The following is a 22,763-nucleotide window of genomic DNA, read 5'->3' as shown; positions in this document are numbered from 1 at the left end:
GAGCCGAGATCCTTTCTCGCTACTGTCCTTATGTCATCCTTTATTATCAAGGCTACTCCCCCTCCTTTTCCATTCTGCCTGTCTTTTCAAAACGTCAAGTACCTTGGAACATTTAGTTCCCAACCTTGGCCACTTTGCAACCATGTCTCTAATGGCTATTAGATCAAACCTATTTATCTCTATTTGTGCCACTAGTTCGTCTATCTTGTTATGAATGCTTTGTGCATTCAGATAAAGAGCCTTTAATTTAAATGTTTTACCATTATTCTCTGCTGCATTGCTACCATTAAACTCTCTGTCCCTTCCTGTCACACTCTGCTTATTTTTACCCAAATTGCTACACTGCTCTATTGTCTTGACCTTTCTCTTTAGATTTCTAAATTTCCCCTCACCTGACCGCCCCCCCCCCTTTTTTTAGTTTAATGCCCTATCTACAGCCCTAGTTATTCGATTCGCCAGGACGCTGGTCCCAGCCTGGTTTAAGTGGAGCCCGTCTCGACGGAACAGCTCCCTCTTTCTCCAGTACTGGTGCCAGTATGTTGGCCTTTATGACAAGTGGATTTGAGTACAAGAGTAAAGACTGCAATTACATAGGGTGAGACCACACCTGGAGTATTGTATACAGTTTTGGTCTCCTTACCTAAGAAAGGATATACATGCTTTAGCGGGAGTGCAACGAAGGTTCACCAGACTGGTTCCTGGGATAGGGGGATTGTCCTATGAGGAGAGATTGAATAGACTAGGCCTATATTCTCTAGCTTTTAGAAGAATGAGAGATGATCTTATTGAAACATACAAAATTCTTACAGGACTTGACCGGGTAGATGCAGGGAGGATGTTTCCCCTGGGGAGTCAAGAACCAGGGGTCACAGTCTCAGAATAAGGGGTCGGCCAGTTAGGACCTCAAAGTGAATGTGCAGATGCAGCAAGCCATTAGGAAGGCAAATGGTATGCTGGCCTTCATTACAAGAGGAGTGCAACGAAGGTTCACAAGATTGATTCCTGGGATGGCAGGACTGTCGTATGAGAAGAGATTGAGTAAACTAGGTCTGTATTCTCTTGAATTCAGAAGAATGAGAGGGGATCTCATTGAAGCATACAAAATTATTACAGGGTTTGACAGGATGGATGCTGGGAGAATGTTTCCCTTAGCTGGGGAGTCTAGAACCAGGGGCCACAGCCTCAAGATAAAGGATAGGCCATTCAGGACTGAGATGAGAAGAAATTTCTTCACACAGAGGGTGGTGAATCTTTGGAATTCTCTACTCCAGAGAGCTGTGGAGGCTCAGTGGTTGAGTATATTCAAGACCGAGATCGATAGATTTTTGACTATTAAGGGAATCAAGGGATCTGGAGATAGTGCAGGAACGTGGAGATGAGGTAGAAGATCAGCCATGATCTTATTGAATTGCGGAGTAAGCTCGAAGGGCCAAATGGCCTACTCCTGCTCCTGTTTCCTTTGTTCTTATTTGTAACAACTAATGCAAAATATTTAATATCTCCACAATACCTTCCTCCTTTAAACATGATTTGTCCGATTCTAACTACTCTACTTTCTTTATATGCTTATAAAAGCCCATATTCTTAGGAAAACAGGTAGTAGAAATAGTGAATTAAAGTGGCAGGATTGCTTTTCCTAGGCTGTTTCTAGTTCTATAGCTTTAGTTAGTGTACAGATTGACATAGCACTGTCATCTAGGGTGGTGCACTAATTCATACAGAATGTATGTCTTGTTTCCAAGGCAACTATCAGACCATTTTTTTTAAAATTCCAAACTAATCTCCCCAGATTGTTAAAACCTCTTTTTGGGTGCAGAATTCTTAATAAAAGTTGCAATAATCTCTTTTTCAACAGAAGTGTTGATTTTGGTGGGCTTTGATAATGCAGGATGTTTAGCAGAGTATACTTTCACCAATATAAATACAAAATGTTGGAAATACTTAGCCGGCCTGGCAGCATCTGTGGAGAGAGTCAGAGTTAACATTTCAGACTGGTAACCTTTTGTCAGAACTGGAAAATGTTACAGATGCAACAGGTTTTAAGCAAGCACAGAGGCAGGGAAAAGGGGGAGGGGAGAAAAGAACAAAAGTGTAAGTCTGTGATAGGGTGAAAGGTAGGAGTGATTTAAATGACAGAAAGGATGATGGTGCAAGGCAAAAGGGGGTGGTAATGGGACAAGTAAAGAAACAAAAGATGGGTCTAGAGGAGCTGAAAATAACAATAGCAGAATCATTACCAGCACCTGCTGTCTGGGAAAAAATGGCAGCAGTAGTTATGATCTAAAATTGTTGAGGGTGATTGAAGTGAACACTCTTCCATCACCCCAACACCCACTCCCCTTCCCATGGCATCTTCCCATGCAAGTGTGGGAGATGCAACACCTGCCCTTTTACCTCCTCCCTTCCCACTTTCCAGGGCGCCAAACACTCCTTGGTGAAAAAGTGATTTACTTATACTTCTTTCAATTTAGTATACTGTATTCGTTGCTCACTATGCGGTGTCCTCTACACTGGGGAGACCAAACGTAGATTGGGTGATTGCTTTGCTGAACACCTCCGTTCAGTCTGCAAGAGTGACCTTGAGCTTCACCTCGCTGCCATTTTAATTCTCTGCTCCACTCCCACTCTGACCTCTGTCCTTGGCCTCCTGCACTGTTCCAATGAAGCTCAACAGAAGCTCGAGGAACAGCACCTCATCTTTCAATTAGGCACTTTACAGCCTTCCGGACTCGACATCGAGTTCAACAATTTCAGATCATAACCACTGCTCCCATTTTTTCGGACAGCATGTGCTATTAATGATTCTGCTGTTCATTTATTCACTCCTGCTTTCCACCCTATCACAAACCTTAAAATTTGTTACATCTCTTAACATTTTCCAGTTCTGACGAAAGGTCACTGGGCTGAAACGTTAACTCTTTCTCTCTCCTTAGATGCTGTCTTATCTGAGTATTTCCAGCATTTTTTGTTTCTATTTCAGATTTCCAGTATCCACAGTATTTTGCCTTTGTATACCTTTGCCAGTTTGTCTGATTTCAACCCAGTCTAATTGGATTTTTAAAAATCCCCTCTTTCTTTCTGGTCCTCTGTTAAAGGAGGTTGACAGTCTCAATTCGGCTCTTAATAAATACAGGTCTGCAACAAAATACAAATTGAGACTGAGTCAGAAATCTTACCCAGAAAGACCATAAAGGATGCAAGGCATGGTGAATTGGAAACAATCACTGTGGTACAGTAAGAGGTGTTGTATTCCGGCTGGGCTAAGACACATTGTTGAGGTAAGGTATGGGGACCTTTGCTCTGTCTGTGGCCTGTGTTATACCTGACTTGGGAGTGCTTGCTGCTGACACTGGGTGTCAATGGGATGGAAAAAATGTTCCATTCCTCAGTACTGACCTCCTCACTCTGACCAGTCGAGAAATGTTGCCAAAAATACGTTATTAGAACTCATTAGCCAACTTTATGAATGATCTGCCATTGAACAACATTTAATTTGCATATACTGTACTATATTTGCCATAATTTCTGTTTGGTCTCCAGTAATGTAAACCATTACAGATTTTGTAAGAAGGTAAACTCAGCACACTGCATGAATATGCTCCAGTCTGCTTGTAGAGTTGATCTTGCAAGCTAGGCTACATGGCTATCACCTTCCAGTTCTTGAGCATCAAAGGCAGAAAAAAGTGTCAAAACAGGCACGTGTCTCCATGTACCACTATAAAGTACTATATCTAAAGCTCTGACCTTGTTCCCCTGTGGTTCTGATCATTTGTTCTTCTGAAAGTGACATGTTATTGCAATGCACTATTTCCTGTTGGTCAGCTACATAGAGCACAGTGGCTGTATTCTTTTTAGCACCATGTATAAAACTGTCAAATAACATTTTGAACAAGGTAGGCTGCAGTTTTATATATTAAAGGACACTAATGGCAAGTTCAGAAGCCAATGATGCACATATGTAAACAAGTAATCATATTTTCAAGGAAGCAATCTCAATGTGTGTGACCTCGACCATTCTCTTATATCCCTGAATTACAGGAACTGTTGATGATAATGGCTCCAGAAATGCCAGTCTCTCCACAGTAAGATGCTACTTACAGGTGTCAAGGGTAATACTGCAGCAACTTAACCTAGCTTTAGAGACCTTGTGTGCATGGCTTTTGAAGTAATTAGCTGAATTTACAGTGTTTGTTTATTCTCGCCAGCACTGCTCAGATTGTGAAGAAAAGAAACCAGCCCTCAATTTCTGTTTAAACTGCAGTAAATGGCTGTGCAGTACGTGCTCAGAAGAACATGCGCATGGGAAGGATACAAAGCATCATAAGCTGTTCACCCCAGAACATACTGCTGCAGGTAAGGTATTGCACAGCTCTTGAGTACTGCAAAAATCGATAGGTCCTGCAACAAGGTTTTAGTACAGGAAATGACCACATTCACTTTGAGGATGTGATATAGCAGTTACTTTACCTACACCATTTTAAGGTTATTAAGACCATACTCACACAGGAACTGGACAGTTCAACTCACTAAATTTGCAGTCTTGTCAGCAAAACTACCAGAATGGTTGTGTTGGAAAATGAGAATGTTGCATTGGCGCAGATGAGAGTGTTGCTGTTGAGATTTAGGTTAAGGCTTGTAGTGGGGACAGTGTAGTGGGAGCTTTGTAGCCCAGAATGCACCTTACCTGAGTGCTTTGTGCTGACATTGGGTATCAAAAATTGCAATGTATTCATTCCAGTCTTTGTTTTGATTGGCTCTAATATCAGCAAAATAAATAAAGAAAACACACATTTCACACCCTAACTGCTACTTTTTCCTCACACTAACCATTATATATAAATGTTTGAAATATAGATCACAGTCCAGATGTGAGTGATGCTGTCAAGGCCAAATCCCCAGTTGCCCTGAGAAAGTGGTCATGGACCTTATCCTTGAACCAGTGGTGTGACTTAGGGAATTCCAGATATCTATTAGCTGTATATCTCTACTGAATACAGAGATTGAGAACGAATGATACATCTGAACTGCTGGCAATTTTAACATTTGGTTTAAATAAGGTCAATCTGGATGCAGCTTAATTTGCCCGAATTAGTACCCAGTGGTGCAATGTCTGTCTGTGTCTCTCTGACTTCTTTTGTGGTCACTGCATTCCATATTTTCTGGTGTTTTTTGTAAGACGTTAGACCTGCCCCCTCCATCACATCATTTAGCCATGTTCTTTGCCTACACTTTTTATAGTACCCTAAGCTCTTCCAGACATAACAACCTCAACAACTAATGTGCCCACAAAATAATAAGCATGGATAGATAGAAGAACATGGAAAATTGGTAGGATAATTACTTGATTTAAAAATAAATTAGAAAAAAATAAAAGCTCAAATAGTAAATAATATTTAAATAATAAAATGTAAACTAATGGCTAAAATAATGAATATGTGGGGGAAATGGGGTTGGTTTGCGCCTCTCGTTAGCTAAAAATTAGCGCCCCGGCAATGTTAGCGCCCCAAAATGGGCACTACCCAATTTTTCCCCTGTAGAAAGTAGTGGAATGAATTGAAGGCAGGCAAAGTAGGAGTAATACATTATATTTATTTACAATTGCTAAATATATTAGTGTATGATTAATATAGAAACTCTTGCATGCTGAGTACCATAATGTCATGCTAATGTTAGAGTTTGTTTCAGCATTAGGTATTTTGAATTGAATTTCAGATTTATCATTAATCCTATAGACATTCAAAAAATCTAGCAGTGAATTCAAGGCTGTAATCTCATTTTGTGGTTTGATTTCTGCTTAAACCATTCAAGCTTCTCTTATGGTTTATGATGTCATCTGATTCCAACGATTAGATTTCTGCTTTGCTATCACTCCTAGAAACATAGAAGATAGGAGCAGGAGTAGGCCATTCGGCTCCTCGAGCCTGCTCCGCCATTTAATGAGATCATGGCTGATCATCCAAATTCAGTACCCTGTCCCTGCTTTATCCCCATATCCCTTGATCCCTTATCTAACTCCTTCTTGAATATATTTAATGAATTGGCCTCAACTGCCTTCTGTGGTAGAGAATTCCACAGGTTCACCACTCTCTGGGTGAAGAAATTCCTCCTCATCTCTGTCCTAAATGGCTTACCCCTTATCCTTAGACTGTGACCCCTGGTTCTGGACTCCCCTGCCATCGGGAACATCCTTCCTGCATCTAGTCTGTCTAGTCCTGTTAGAATTTTATAAGTTTCAATGAGATCCCCTCTCATTCTTCTAAACTCTAGCAAATACAAGTTCGACCCAATCTCTCTTCATACGTCATTCCTGCCATCCAAGGAATCAGTCTGGTGAATCTTTGCTGCACTCCCTCCATGGCAAGAACATCCTTCCTCAGATAAGGCGACCAAAACTGCACACAATACTCAAGGTGTGGTCTCACCAAGGCCCTGTGCAACTGCAGCAAGACTTCCTTGCTCCTGTAATCGAATCCTCTCGCTATGAAGGCCAACATACCATTTGCCGCCTTAACCTGCTGCACCTGCACGCTTACCTTCAGCGACTAGTGCACAAGGACACCCAGGTCTCGTTGCACTTCCCCTTTTCCCAATCTATTGCCGTTCAGATAATAATCTGCCTTCCTGTTTTTGCCACCAAAGTGGATAACCTCGCATTTATCCACATTATACTGCATCTGCCGTGCATCTGGCCAGTCACCCAACCTGTCCAAATCATACTGGAGTTTCTCTGCATCCTCCTCACAGCACACACGCCCACCCAGCTTTGATCATCTGCAAACTTGGAGATATTACATCTAGTTCCCTCGTCTAGATCATTAATATATATTGTGAATAGCTGGGGTCCTAGCACCGATCCCTGCGGTACCCCACTAGTCATTGCCTGCCACTCGGAAAAAGACCCGTTTATTCCAACTCTTTGCTTCCTGTCTGCCAACCAGTTCTCTATCCAAGTCAGTACCTTACCCCCAATCCCATGTGCTTTAACTTTGCATGCTAATCTCTTATGCGGGACCTTATCGAAAGCCTTCTGAAAGTCCAAATACACCACATCTACTGGTTCTCCCTTATCTATTCTACCAGTTACATCCTCAAAAAATTCCAGTAGATTAGTCAAGTATGATTTACGTTTTGTAAATCCATGTTGACTTTGTCCAATCCTGTCACTGTTTTCCAAGTGCTCTGCTATTACATCTTTCATAATGGACTCTAGCATTTTCCCCACTATTGATGTCAGGCTTACCAGTCTATAATTCCCCATTTTCTCTCTACCACCTTTTTTAAATAGTGGGGTTACATTAGCTACCCTCCAATCCATGGGAACTGTTCTAGAGTCCATAGAATTTTGGAAGATGACCAGCAATGCATGTGCTATTTCTAGGGCCACTTCCTTAAGTACCCTAGTATGTAGATTATCAGGCCCTGGGGATTTATCGGCCTTCAATCCCGTCAATTTCCCTAACACCATTTCCTTACAAATATTGATTTCATTCAGTTCCTCCCTCTCATTAGACCCTATGTTCCCCGACATCTCTGGGAAGTTATTTGTGTCCTCCTTTGTGAAGACAGAACCAAAGTATGTATTTAATTGGTCTGCCATTTCTTTGTTCTCCATTATAAATTCCTCTGATTCTGACTGCAAGGGACCTATGCTTGACTTCACCAATCTTTTTCTCTTTACATATCTATAGAAGCTTTTACAGTCAGTTTTTATGTTCCCTGCAAGCTTGCTCTCATACTCTATTCTCCCCTCTTAATTAATCCCTTTGTCCTCCTTTGCTGAATCCTAAACTGCTCCCAATCCTCAGGTTTGCTGCTTTTTCTGGTCAATTTATATGTCCTCTCCTTGGATCTTACGCTATCCCTAATTCCTCTTGTTAGCCACGGTTGAGTGACCTTTTTTGTTTTATTTTTATGCCAAACAGGGATGAACAAATTCAGTAGTTCATCCATGCGATCTTTTAATGTTTGCCATTGCCTATCCACCGTCAACCCTTTAATTAACGTTCCCCAATCCATCCTAGCCAACACGCCTCATACCATTGTAGTTTCCTTTATTTAAATTCAGGACCCTAGTCTCTGAGTCAACTACTTCAATCTCCATCTTAATGAAGAATTCTATCATATTATGATCGCTCCTCCCCAAGGAGCCTCGCAGAACAAGGTTGCTAATTAATCCTTTCTCATTACATAATACCCAGTCTAAGATGGCCTGATCTCTAGTTGGTTCCTCGATATATTGGTCCAGGAAACCATCCCATATACACTCCAGGAATTCCTCCTCCACAGTATTGTTACTAATTTGGTTAGCCTAATCTATATGTAGATTAAAGTCACCCATGATAACTGGTGTGCCCTTATTGCACGCATCTCTAATTTCCCGTTTAATGCCATCCCCAACCTCAGCATTATTGTTTGGGGGTCTGTATACAACTCCCACTAACATTTTCTGCCCCTTGGTATTTCTCAGCTCTACCCATACAGATTCCACATCATCAGAGCTAATATCCTTCCTTACTATTGTGTTGATCTCCTCTTTTACCAGCAATGCTACCCCACCTCCTTTTCTTTTTTGCCTGTCTTTCCTGAATATTGAATACCTGGATGTTGAATTCCCAGCCTTGGTCACCCTGGAGCAATGTCTCTGTAATCCCAATTATATCATATCCGTTTACATCTATTTGCACAGCTAATTCATCCACCTTATTACGAATGCTCCTCGCATTAAGACACAAAGCCTTCAAGCTTGTTTTTTTAACACTCTTAGACCTTTTAGCATGTAGGCTATCAGGTCCAGGGGATTTGTCAGCTTTTCATCCAGTTAATTTCTCCAGTACTTTTTCTTTACTAATATTAATTTCCTCACTCTCATTAGCCCCTTGGCTCCCCACTATTTTTTGTATGCGTTTTGTGTCTTCTACTGTGAAGACTGATACAAAATACTTGTTTAACTCTGCCATTTCTTTATTCCCCATTATATTTTCTCCTGTCTCAGCCTCTAAGGGACCAATACTTACTTTTGCTACTCTCTTCCTTTTTACATAATTTTAGAAGCTCTTACAATCTGTTTTTATATTTCTTGTTAATTTACTCTCATTCTATTTTCTTTTTTATCAATTTTTTGGTCATCATTTGTTAGTTTCTAAAGCTCTCCCAATCCTCAGGCTTACTACTATTCTTTGCAACATTATAAGCCTCTTCTTTTAATATAATACTATTCTTAACTTCTTTAGTTAGCCACGGATGGATACTTTCCCTGTGGAGTTCTTATTTCTCACTGGAATGTATATCCGTTGAATTTTGGAATATTTCTTTGAATGTTTGCCACTGCTTATCTACTGTCATACCTTTTAATCTAATTTCCCAATCTACCTTAGCCAACTCGCCCCTCATACTTATGTAATTGGCCTTATTTAAGTTTAAGCCTCTTGTTTTGGATTTAAGTATTTCACTCTCAAACTCAATGTGAAATTCTGTCATATTATGATCACTCTTCCCCAGAGGATCCTTTACTATGAGATTACTAATCAACTCTGTCTCATTGCACAATACAAGATCTAAAATAGCCTGTTCCCTGGTTGGTTTCACGATGTACTGGTCCAGGAAACTGTCTCAAATGCATTCCATAAACTCGTCCTCCAGACTACCTTTGCCAATTTGATTTGCCCAGTCTATATGAAGATTAAATTCCTCCATGATTATTGCATTACCTTTGCTACAAGCTCCTATTATTTCTTGATTAATACTCTGTCCAACAGCATAGCTACTGTTTGGGGGTCTATAAAATACTCCCACCACTATTTTCTGCCCCTTGTTATTTCTTATCTTCACCCATAATTATTCTACTTCCTGGTCTATGATTCTACTTCCTGGTCTTCCGAGCCAAGATCCTTTCTCACTACTGTCCTTATGTCATCCTTTATTATCAGGGCTACCCCCATACTACTTTTCCATTCTGCCTGTCTTTTCGAAACGTCAAGTACCCAGGAAAATTTAGTTCCCAACCTTGGTCACCTTGCAACCACGTCTTTGTCATGGCTATTAGATAAAACCCATATATCTCTATTTGTGCCACGAATTCATCTATCTAGTTATGAATGCTTCATGCATTCAGATAAAGGGCCTTTAATTTTAATTTTTTACTATTATTCCCTGCTTTCACCTTATTTGCTGATGCACTATTGCCATTAAACTCTGTCCCTTCCTGTCGGACTCTGCTTATCTTTACCAAATCACTACACTGCTCCATTGCCTTGACTTTTCTCTTTAGATTTCTAAATTTCCCCTCACCTGACCCCTGTCTTTATTTAGTTAAAAGCCCTTTATTCAATTCACCAGGACACTGGTCCCAGTCCGGTTTAAGTGGAGCCCGTCCCAACGGAACAGCACCCTCTTTCCCCAGTACTGGTGCCAGTGCCCCATGAATTGAAACCCCTTCCTTCCACACAACTCTTTGAGCCACGCATTTAACTCTCTGATCTACTTGTCCCTATGTCAATTTGCACGTGACTCAGGTAACAATCCAGAGATTATTACCTTTTGAGGTTCTGCGTTTTAATTTGGACCCTAGCTCCTCAAACTCTCTCAGCAGAACCTCCTTCCTAGTTCTACCTATGTCGTTGGTTCCTACTTGGAGCACGTCAACTGGATCCTCCCCCTCCCACTCCATATTCTTCTCCAGCCACAAGGAGATATCAGGGCAGGCAATACAGCCATCGGAACTCCAGGTCGAGGCAGCAGAGAACAGTATCTATGCCCCTGACTATACTGTCCCCTACCACTACAACATTCCTTTTCACCGCCACCCCCCCTCGCTCACTTGAATGGCCCCCTGTACCACGGTGCTGTGGTCAGATTGCTCATCCTCCCTGCAGACTCTGCCCTCATCGAAACAGGCAGCACAAACCTCATACCTGTTGGATAAGGGCAAAGGCCGAGGCTCCTCCAGCACTGCACTGTGCCTGAGTCACATCCTCCTGTCCCTGACCACTAACCAGACCAATACCACTACCTAACCCAGGAGATGTGACCGCCTGCTGGATCTAAGTGTCCAGGAAACTCTCCCCCTCCCTGATACCCCGCAATGTCTGCACCTCAGACTCCAGCTCAACAACTCTGAACTGAATTTCCTCGAGATGCAGACACTTACTGCAGACGTGGTCGTCTGGGATCATGATGCTCTCCACAAACTCCCACATGGTGCAGTTGTGGCACATCACCTGCAGTACCATCCCTATATAATCTTGTTGTATTTATTTAATTAATTAAAGTTTATGTATTTAATTAACTTAGCTTATAGTTTAGTTTTTTAACTAATTACTAGACCTACTTTAAGTTATAGGAAGATTAAATTAAATATTTACCTGCAACACAAAGTGCTACAAGTATTGGAGGCAAAAAGCAGCATCTCCTTCCCCCTCTGCTCTGAATTCCCACTCTCTCCAAGTTCCCAACTTTAACATTCTGATTAGATGCACTCCATTTAAGACCACTCTGTGCGTCAGCAGACACTGCTTTGGAGGAGGAATGAGGAAGAGGTAGAGCAGCGGTATGGAAGGAAGCAAAGACCTGCACAGGCTGCAAGACGAGGGCGAAGGTGGTAAAAACGCAGGAGGCATGACAGCATGTGGATATTCAGAAACACAGCATTGTGTAAGGCGGCTGTGTTCGAACAAGGAGACAGTCACGTACCTGTGCCACCTGCTGCAGAGAGAATTGGAGCTTAGGGCATACTGTGGCACTGAAGGTCACTGTGGCTCTGGCTGTAAAGGTTTATGCCTCTGCCTCCTTCTAAACTGCTTCTGGAGACATCAGCCAGTTTGCTGATCACACAGTGATCTGGTAGGTTACTGATGGATTGTTTGCGATGTGTCAACAGTTCATTACCTTCCCCATGGACTCTGACAAGCAGGAAGAAAGAGCACTGGAATTTTTCCACATTTCTGGATTCCCACAGGTCCTTAGACATCATAAACGACACGCACATAGCCCTACGTGCTCCCCATCAGGAAGCAGCTCTGTTTCTGATTAGGAAGTGCTTCCATTTACTCAATGTGCGACTTGTTTGTGATGACAGGCAGCAAGTCATGCAGGTCTTTGCCCAATTTCCTAGCAGTAGTCATGAGGCCTTCATATGGTGCTAGTCCTCAATACCCCCTCTGTTCCACCTTGGGTGGCTAGCTGGCTTCTGGGTGACAGGTTGACTTCTGGGGGACAACGGGATAATCTCACCAACTGACTCATGATTCCTGTCAGAAACCCAAGCACAGACGCCAAGTCCCGATATAATGTGAGCCATGCATTAATAAAGGTTCTCGCTTAGCAAACCAATGGAGTCCTAAAACAACGGTTCTGCTGTGTGAACCGATCGGGCAGGTCCTTCAGTACAGCCCAGAATGAATCTCAAGATTCATTATCGTTTGCTGCATGCTCCACAATCTAGCTACTCAAAGGGGAGTTGCCTTGGAGTTTCTGGAACAGGAAGCAACCCTTTACTGCCTGTCTTGTATGCTCATTTATGTATTCGAGTCCCCCTACGAAATAGTAGCCCACTGGCTACAACTAGGGAAATGTAAGGCTGCTGAACTTTGGCTGAAGGCACTTGAGATGACCATGATGGGTGACCTTGAGGAGCTCTGGCCGTTGAGGAGCCAACTGCAGACTGCTGGGACTTGGCTTTGGCTGGAACAGTCTATTCCAACTGGCTGTCTGGCACCAACAAGAGCGCCAGTTGAGAGGCTGGCGGAGGAGCAGTCGTTCTGTCATCCTGAGAGAGGATAGCCAGTACCTCCTCCATTGAGCTAATGCCACTCAGGTGTCTGAGCCTCAGCACTCCCACTGCTCTGAGCAAGAGCCTTGTCCAGATGTGCTGGGAGATTCTCAAAGCCCCCATGCATGCTCTATCAGGCTTTAAAAGCCAGAGGAGATGCTGGACCCCAGAGCCAAAATGGCAACAATCTGAGCTTCCATCTAAACAGTCAGAGCTATCATGAGAGGCTCGCTGGCATGCAGCCCAGTGCACTTAGAAGGTCTATGTGAATTTCCATCAGCCTTCTTGTGTATAGTGGGCCACCTATGTCTGCAACTGCACCCTGTGCAGCATGGCGAGGATGCAAGATTTCCCAGTGAGCTGCTTCATGGACTGTCATATCCCCCTGCCCTTGCTCCTGCACACTTGTGTTGGGTGAATCTCTACGTACAGATCTCTCTAGCCTACTCTCTGAACTACATGCAATGCTAATCTCTGAACTGGTGTCTGCAAACATAAGGTTGAATGATTCTTCTTGTTCAGCAGTGCTGACCTCTTCTTCCTCTTCTCCTTGAGGGCTGTGTGCATCTTGAAGCGTGGAACTCCGCCTGTGGCTGCCTGCTCCCTATTATTGTGTGCAATCTTGCCCTGCAAAAAAGAAGGACGTGTGTCAGTGTTAGAGTAAAGAGAAGTTTTGAAGGAATGCAAATGAGGGTAGAACAGTGTTGCTGGTGTGTGCTGTTATATTATAACACAAATATACAATACTAGCAAGGGAGCCCCGCGTTGCAGGGCAATTTTGGGGCTGGTGGATGTGTGGGCCGGGAGCCTGGGACTGGATTTGGGTTGTCGGCAGTTTCCAGGGCTTTTTTGGGCCTGGTGGATGTGTGGGCCGGGAGCCTGGGACTGGATTTGGGCTGTCGGCAGTTGGAGAAGCCTAGGCCCGTTTGGCACTGTTTTTTAACCTAAACATTTCTAGCTTTTAATACCTTCAAAGATGAAAGTTAAAGTACTTATAAAACATTTTTGGTAAATCTTTTTTTTTTTTTTTTAAAAGAAACTGACCTGGATTACCAAAGTTTTTAGCTGCTGTATAATGGCTGACAGATCCCTGAGATGAAAATGATTAGTCCCGCCCACACACACACCGATTGGTCAACCATCAGGTGACTGAACTGTAGGATTGGTCAATCATGACGGCACAGGATTGGTCGACCTTGACGTCAGTCAATGCTAATGAGTGGATAATGAGTGGAATTTTGAAGGTTTTTTGTATAATGTGCGAACAACTTTTGTCCGACCAAAAAGTAAATATGCCTACAAGAGTCCCCTAATGATGAGCTTTCTTTTGATATAACACATGTGTAGGTACGCTCTATAACTTTTGATTGTATAGCCGGACAGACAGAGAGACAGAGAGACATACTGTTTTATATATATAGATAGATATGATTGAACTGTGAGACTCTGTTTGTAACTGTTGCTCTGTATGTTTTCACTTTACTGTGGAATAAAGCCACTTAATGATTCAAAATTGAACCTCATTTCATCTTGTGGTAACTTGGTTCGCCTTCAGAGTGATTCAAGAAATACATATGCAAAAGACATGGGGATCATAAGGGGGTTACATTGTTACACCCCAAGTCACTATTGTACGGGTAGATACAGGGCAGTGTGAGCCAACTCCCAGAATTAAGATGCCTATACCACTTACAGGAGTGATTGACGCTACTGAACCTGAGATGTTATCTATGGCAGACCCGAATTTGTAAAACCAGGCTATCAATTGCCCCTTTTGTATTACACCAAGTGCAGTTGCCTTCGTCATACAACACAGAGCACTGTTCAGTGATCTTATGCCTGCATGCTTTAAAAACATTAAAACTCTCACTGGTAGTCAGACAGGTTTTAGTTATGAGAGACTACAGAAACAAGCTCTTTATTACAGCTAAGAAGATTAAGAGGAAATCTAAGAGGTGCTCAAAATTATGAGAGGTTTTGATGAGGTAAATTGGGGAAAATCTATTTCCACTTCGTGAGTTAGTAACTAAACAACATGAATATAATATTATTGCCAAAAGAATGAAGTGAGAGGTTAGGAGAATGTTTTTATGCAGATAGTTAAGACGTGGAATTCCCTACCAGAAACCGTGGTGGAAGTAGAATCCATAATACCTTTTAAAAGGGAAATGGATAAATACTTGAAAAAGAAAAATAATGAAAGGATTTAGGGAAAAGGCATGACAATGGGCCTAAAGGGATAGATTTTTCAGAGATTTGACACAAGCACGATAAGTCAAATGAACTACATGCAATGCTAATCTGTGAACTGGTGTCTGCAAACATAAGGTTGAATGATTCTTCTTGTTCAGCAGTGCTGACCTCCTCTTCCTCTAGTACTGTAAAATTCTCTGATGGTGCGATAATTGGCTCTTTTCAATCAGAAACGTATGAATTGTTGTACAGTGGGCCATCAGAATTTTATATGGTAACCCATGCTGATTTGCTATTCATGTGAGAGCACTTTTCAGGTACTCTTGCCACTAATGCACATGTCAGTACCATTGTGCATTTGTCCATTCTCTACTGCAATTTTGGTACTGGGCCAGAAAGTAGCACGGGACCAGAAGCAACTATCTCCCTACGCTAAGGCCAATAGCTTGCTTTAGATACGTGGAGGCAGAAGTCTTTCTATTCTTAGAATCCCATTATTTGAGGCACAAAAGGCTTGTGTAGTACTCCCTTTTGCGGTGCAGAGGTAAAACATGCCAAAAAACCCTCCTACTTAGGAGTCATGCTCGATTGCACCCTGTCGTATAGACCGCATCTCCAGAACCTTGGGAAGAAATTAAAGAGTACGGTCAACTTGATCCAGAAACTCGCCAGATCCACATGGGGAGGAGACGCTCAAACCCTCCGTACGGCAGCACTCGGCCTGATGTACTCTACAGTAGAGTACTGCTCTCCGGCATGACTATCAAATCCATTGATATCCAGTTGAATTCTACTATGAGAATTATCACCGGTACACTTTCCTCGACACCAACACCTTGGCTGCCCGTGCTCGCACCACCACACCTACGCCGAATATGCAGTCTCCAGAGAATACAACCACTACACCAGCAAAGACATGCCGATCCAGGCCGACTTGAACAACCTACCACCAACCCATCTCAAATCTAGGCGGCCATTTTGGACTGTCGCCAAAGCCCTTCAACGTTCTCCTTTCAGCCTTGATGACCGATGGCGAAATGCTTGGAAGAACTGTGACATACCAAATGGATTCCTTATAGAGGACCCCACAGTGCAACCTGAAGGATCAAACCTTCCTTGCAAACAATGGACAACCATCAACCACCTTGGAACCGGTCATGGTAGATGCTTCCACCTTCTCCATAGATGGAAGATTAAAGCATCCTCATCATGCAACTGTGGAGCTCCTAATCAGACCCTGGAGCACATCATTGAGCACTGCCCTCAGAGGAAACTTGCAGGCAGCCTACAAGATATCCACGCTGCTGTTGCATCAGAACTTTTGGCCTGGATATCTGACTTGGATATTGACATTTTATTTGCTTTGCTACTTCCAAACGAAAGAAAACAACGACGACTACTCCCTATCTCTAAGCTCCTCCAAACCTACAGTCCTCCAAGATATAGATATAGCGAATAAGGGGTTGGCCATTTAGGACCGAGATGAGGAGAAATTTCTTCATTCAAAGGGTTGTGAATCCTTGGAATTCTCTACCCCAGAGAGCTGTGCATACTCAGTCATTGAGTATATTCAAGATAGAGATCGATAGATTTTTGGAAACTGTGGGAATCAAGGGATATGGGGATAGTGCGGGAAGGTGGAGTTGATATAGAAGATCAGCCATGATCTTATTGAACGACGAAGCAAGCTCAAAGGACCATATGACCTACTCCTGCTCCTATCTGTTATACTCTTATGAGATCTCTGCGCTCATCCAATTCTGGCCTCTTGCGCATCCCTGATTTCCATCGCTCCACCATTGGCAGCCGTGCCTTCAGCTGCTTAGGCCCTAAGCTATGGAATTCCCTTCCATAACCTCTCCGCCTCTCTAACTCTCTCTCTTCCTTTAAGAAAGCCTAGAGGAGTATAGAAAGTGCAGGGGTGAAATTAAAAGGGAAATTAGGAAAACAAAGAGAGGGCATGCAAAAATATCGGCAAGTAAAATCAAGGAAAACACAAAGATGTTTTATAAAAACATAAAGAGCAAGAGGATAACTAAAGAAAGTATAGGGAATTTGTTGAGATTCACGTATCTCTGGTAAACAGGATCAAGTGCAAACCAATTTGGTGGGTATATTGGCCTAGAAATTCAGTTGCTTGCGCCACCAGTTTGCGCCCAAAGAGGCCACTCAGAGGCTTTAGCGCCTCTGGCCACAACCACCGCGATATTTAGCGGGGTGCTAATGGCGGCGTTAGCCTGTAGCGCTGCGCCGCCACCAATGACGTCATCGGTGTGCGCGGCGCCCCGCTACCGCCCCGAGCGCCATATTAGGTCGCGCCCGCCTCTTCCGCGCCGGCCGCAAATAGCGACCGGTACACAGGGGCATACCTGTGGCGGTAGTGGGGCGAGTTAAGGTGGAGGTGCAGTCGGCCGCTTTTTCGGCAGCCGCCTGCCCGCACCTCCGTCCCCGGCCTCCTACACCCCCACCCCCCCCCCCCCCGCGGCATTGCCGGCTGTTTCCCGAGAGCCCGGCACTTCTCCTTGGTGCCGGGCTCATTTGCCGGCACTCACGAGCCGGGATCGCGCTGTTGCAGGCACCTCCCCCTTAACAGTGGGAGGAAGGCCTGCAGTACCGCAGCCTGCCGTGCCACAGCGGGTGGCGCTGCGGCACTTTGCGCGCTGATATTCAGTTTCAGCGCCCCAAGCGGGGCGCCGAAAGCCTTGTTTAGTGGCCGGCTTCCACTTGGGGCGCTGAAACTGAATATCCCGATGGCGCAAGTGGCTCCGCGCGCAGCGGTAGTTCCGGCACCCAGGCGAGCTTGGCGCCCCAAACTGAATTTTTAGCCCATTGTGTTTAATCAGAGTTTAGGACAGAATATAACACACTAGTAATACAATAAAAACATACGACCGTGACAAGCAGCTGATATTGGACCCAATCGGACAGACGGCTGGCATACGTAAACAGTTCTCTGGCTTCTGGTCTCTCTCTTTCTCTCTCTCGGGCCTTCGATGGTGAGCATGGGATCACTCTTAAAAGAGCGTTCGACCAGCTGTTCGGCTCTCCCTTCCACCGTCTGTGTGCAAGCCCTTGGGGTGTCACTTTTTATTCTCTTTTTAGGGGTGGGCCTGAGGCCAAGTTATTGACAAGACCATTTAACCTATAGAGGTTCCTCCAAATCTTCATCAACCAATGATAGCTTAAGTTCTTTGTCTTGGTGTTTGAATGAAAGCCCTCCCCAAAAGAAGGTCTCATTACTTCATTCTTGTTTTTACATTTGGAAGGTTCCTCCATTGGAATCCATCTTATCTCTTTTTACTCTCTCCCCCTTTTTCCCAGCAAGTACAAGGCCCGGCCCTGTCCCTCTTAATCATGGCCCCAGCCAGAGCTGTCGCACATTAACCAGTCGCTATCTCACCATTCTGACCTTTACAAGTAAGGCCTATGATTTACTCCCTCTTTCTGCTGTGAACTTTTCTCTCAGAACTTTTACATTCCCATGAATTATGATTTCGCGCTCCACCACTTCAAACATTCACTACCTCCACCACTGGCGCACCATGGCAGCAGTGTGTACTATCTACAAGATCCGCTGCAGCAACTCACCAAGGCTTCTTCAGCAGCATCTCCCAAACCTGCGACCTCTACCACCTAGAAGGACATGGGCAGCGGGCGCATGGGAACACCATCACCTGCAAGTTCCCCTCCAAGTTACAAACCATCCTGACTTGGAAATGTATCGCCGTTTCTTCATCGTCACTGGGTCAAAATACTGGAACTCCCTCCCTAACAGCACTGTGGGAGTGCCTTCACCACAAGGACTGCAGCGGTTCAAGAAAGCGGCTCACCACCACCTTCTCAAGGGCAATTAGGGATGGGTAATAAATGCTGGCCTTGCCAGCGATGCCCACATCCCAGGAACTAATTTTAAAAAAAGACTGTGAATGCTGCAAGTTTGGTGGATTTTCTGATGTATTTCGAACTATCAAGAGGACAGAATGAAATCTAATTTTCCAGAATGATAGCCAAGAATTTGCACAACTTGTAAGTAAGTTATAATACTAGTTACACTAAACTGGTGCAGAAATGTTAAATGGGACTCCCTTATGGCTCAGCGTGGAAATGAGCTAGCTCAGACCAGAAGGTCACAGAGATCCCTAGCACGTTGCTGGTTTAGTTGATCACCACAAGGGGAATCATTGACCTCTGTATTCCTAGGCTAAGGAGAGAAAATATCTTCCAGAGTTCCTGCCACTGATTGCTATCCAGCAACTTTATTGGAATATTTGTGTGTGTGGATTTCAGCTCTCCCTTCCCCACATGACTGAACAGTATGCTGACACTTGCAATTTGGGATTACATACTTGTTTACTTGGGTGAAGTACTGTCTACAAACGTTAGTGGTCTTTCCCATTTGGATTTCTGCACCTTTGAAAAATCAGAATTGTTGACTTTGAACAGTTGGGGCTCAATTTTAATTCCTGAGGTGGGTTGCGTGGTGGGCAGGTGTGGGAGCCGCTTCCGGTGGGAACAGCTGCAGAGTTGCGATTTTATTCAAGTACCTTGTTAATTTCATGGAGGCGCGCTAGCCGGTCCAATGAGTGGGATCGGGTCGGCTGGCCGCCTCTGATGACGTCACAATAGCAGCTCCTTTTAAAGCTGCCTTCCAGCCTGAGCCTTTCCATTGTAGTTTCCTGCACTTCTTTTCACAGCTTCTGACTTTTTTAGAGGCAAGGCAACTCCTCTGTTTAATGATGAGTTCCTCCAAGTTCTTGTCAATTCTGTCAGTGGGCACAGGGAGATTCTCTTCCCTCCTGATGGCCGGAGAAGCCTCCCCAACAGACCAAGGTAGCCTGGCTGCGCATTGCTCAGGAGGTGAGCGCAAGGTGCATTTATGCACGCTCATGGATCCAGTGCCGCAAAAGGTTTAATGACCTTGTGAGAACATCAAAAGTGAGTATCCCATCTCACTTACCTTCACTCTGCTTCCCTTCTCTTCTCATCACCTGCACTCTGCTTTGGAAGCCTCCTCTTTCACATCCCACCTTACTCTTACTTCCCTTGCACCATTTCCTATCCATCATTTCAGCATCCTGCCTATGCACCCTTTAGACTCGCTCTCACTGTCATGCAGTGACAACAACTCACAATGCACAGGGAGCTACCTTCCTCTTGGCACCTTACCCCATCTTTGTCTCACTCAAATCTTCTATGGTAGGGATTAATCACACTCACTCCATCACTGTGGCTGAAACACCGCTTGTGTCCCTCCTTGCAGGAAAAGATAGCCCACAATGAGAGGGAGAGAGCAATGACTGGAGGAGGAACAGCTTCCCTTGCAACATTGACCATTGCTGAGGAGGCAGCAAACAAGATTGTTGGAGGTGGCGAGGACCTGGAAGTGGGCGATGGAGAGACGGGCACACTAGAGGAAGCTGGTGACATAATAGATTTTTATCCCTCTCGGAAAGCAATGCAATATGCTGTTCATAGAGAATCGCTTTGTATCATCTGCTCAAATGATATGTCTGCTACATCAATATCAGATGTCTAATTCAAGCCTTTACTCTCTCACAGGACCATCGAGCGCCCTCCTCCCCACGATTCAGGACGAAGACCCGGACATCTCCTCAGAGGAACCAGAAACCTCTGAGGGACCAGAGTCACCAGGACTCGGTGCATCCAGCACCAGCGCAGCAACGCACACCTCGGCGGGGCCATCGTGAGTTAGAGTAATGTTGCCACCTGGTCTATCGCCGTGCACAAGTGAGCATCAGCAGATGGTGGAGACAGTGACAGCAGTGGAGGGTCCTCCTCAGAGGTTGCAGGACTCTCCTAGCTCTGCTGAGCTGCATACAGATGCTGTGCCTCTGGGGCCATCCAGAAAAAGAGCGGTTCGTGAAATACAGGAACAAGTGCAGGTGTCTCTGGAAGGGTTTGCCTCCAGGGTTAGTGCCAGTGTGGAGAGAATGGAGGAGTAGTCTATCTCTAACATCAGCACTGCTGTGGTGGAGGCAATGGTGCATGAACGCACCACCATGGATAGAATGGCAACCTCCGTAGAAAGGATGGCTACCGCCATGGAGGAAATAAGTCGCCAGAGTCAGGAAAACATGGTGACTGTTCAGAATCTCTGGAGGAGCGATGGGCAGCTATTGAGCAGAGAGACCAGAGCTTCATGGATATCCTTTTGAGGAGGACTGCCAGTGCAGATACGGGTCCTCATAGCCCCCCTGAAGTGCAGCAAGGTGCTCTTCTGCCACTTGCCAGCACTGAGGTGCGGCTGACCCATGAGAGGGTTGTTGTTGGTAGGACAGAAGGAAGTGTAGGCTCCTCTCAAAGCGCTCACACGACCATGCCACCACGGAGCCCTCGGTCAGAGACCCACGTTGCAGAGACAACTGAGATGGCCGTTTCAGTCCCTGCACAGCCGCAGGAAGAGGAGACTGTTGAAGAGCCCTCCCAGGCTCCCAAACCCAGAGGATGCCCGCCAAAGGCGTCTAAGCAGGTGCAGCATCCTAGTCAGCAAGGTGCCTCTACATCTGCTGAAGCCACAGGGGAAGCACCACGTAGAAGCACACTTAAGAGAAAAAGTAAGCACCTATAGTCACAAGGGGACTCACTTGGGTGATGTTTCTTTTTTTTCTGACTGCTGTTGATATATTTTGTCATGTGTTAAAGAGAAATTATGGCAAACAGTTGATTGTGTGTCCTATGTGTTCTGGGAAATGGCAAAAGCGCATTGAGGGATCAGGGCGACTTACATTTGTAATGCTGATGGTAACAGTGATGGGGAAATAATAGGGTATAGCAGAGATGAAGTATGACGTTGAACAAGTGTCGCCTGCAATTACAGAGCCATCTATGGTCGAAGAGTAAGCTTATGGTAGTGTGGCATGGCAGTGTGCATACTCTGGTTGACGGGCAGCGGTGAACTGGAGGGATCACAACAGGACATGCAAGGCTCCCCTTGTCCTCCTCCTACTCTTCTTCCCAGGAAGATATGTGGTGAGCCACCCGACTTCTACTCCCCCAATTATGAGGACCAGAATGAGAGGGCATAAATGTTTCCCATCCCCTTGCTATAGATTTCAATTGAGGTAACAATCTTGTAAGCGCACAGTCGAAGTGGCCTGAAATAATTCCATTCATGACACACTACAGATGGGTGTCAGCTTGAACAGTCAGAAGGTCAGTAGATGTGCAAAATGTTATCCCATACCTACAACAGCAAAGTTGTTGCATTTGAATGTCAGCCATGTTTCAGGGGTGCTTTTAAAGCGCTCCACCAAAGCATACAAATCATGTCTTCCAGCAACTCGTCTTCTTGAACCTGGCCTGTTTCCGACTAGTCAGGAAACAGAAACCAGTAGCAGGAAAATGGGAAACCACTATGAAAATAGGATTAGCAAGGCAGTTAACTGCCTTAACTACCTGTCCCACTGGTTGGAGACGGGTCAGTTTGGGAGCAGCTAAACAGACACTCAGGAAAATCGGGTGGGGTCGGGATGGAGGCAGGTTGGGTGTCTGAAGCCATTTTTACCAATTTTCCCAACAGACCCGCCTCCTCAGGGCTATTATTATCGAGCCCTTGGTATCTTTCGGATAGAAAGAGTATGTTAAAATCAATGTATTGCTTGTCCTGGGTCATATCCTTTTTCTGCAATCCACGAGTGTGCAGGATTGTTGAATGCTAGTTTCTTGAATGCTAGTTTAAAAAAAACCCACAAAATTAATTGATACAAACAGCTAGAAATTAAATTTCAAAAGTGTTTGCATCCTGCATTAACTTAAAACTTGATTGTGCTATTTTATTCAATCT

General features: G+C 44.5%; 1 protein-coding gene across 2 annotated transcripts in view; it reads left to right on the top strand.

Moving 5' to 3' along the window:
• Window positions 1–22,763, top strand: part of trim66 (tripartite motif containing 66) — a 306,202-nt gene that overhangs the window by 215,186 nt on the left and 68,253 nt on the right. For both annotated transcript variants that reach the window (XM_086007941.1, XM_086007942.1), the window contains exon 3: window positions 4,206–4,353. In XM_086007941.1, the coding sequence (XP_085864067.1) occupies window positions 4,206–4,353 (148 nt within the window). The remainder of the gene's footprint in view (window positions 1–4,205; window positions 4,354–22,763) is intronic.

This window comes from Somniosus microcephalus, chromosome 15, assembly GCF_052327205.1.
Source record: "Somniosus microcephalus isolate GS21.2 chromosome 15, FLI_Smic_1.0, whole genome shotgun sequence".
NCBI lineage: Eukaryota > Metazoa > Chordata > Chondrichthyes > Squaliformes > Somniosidae > Somniosus > Somniosus microcephalus.
This window is presented reverse-complemented; position numbering and strand designations above follow the sequence as displayed.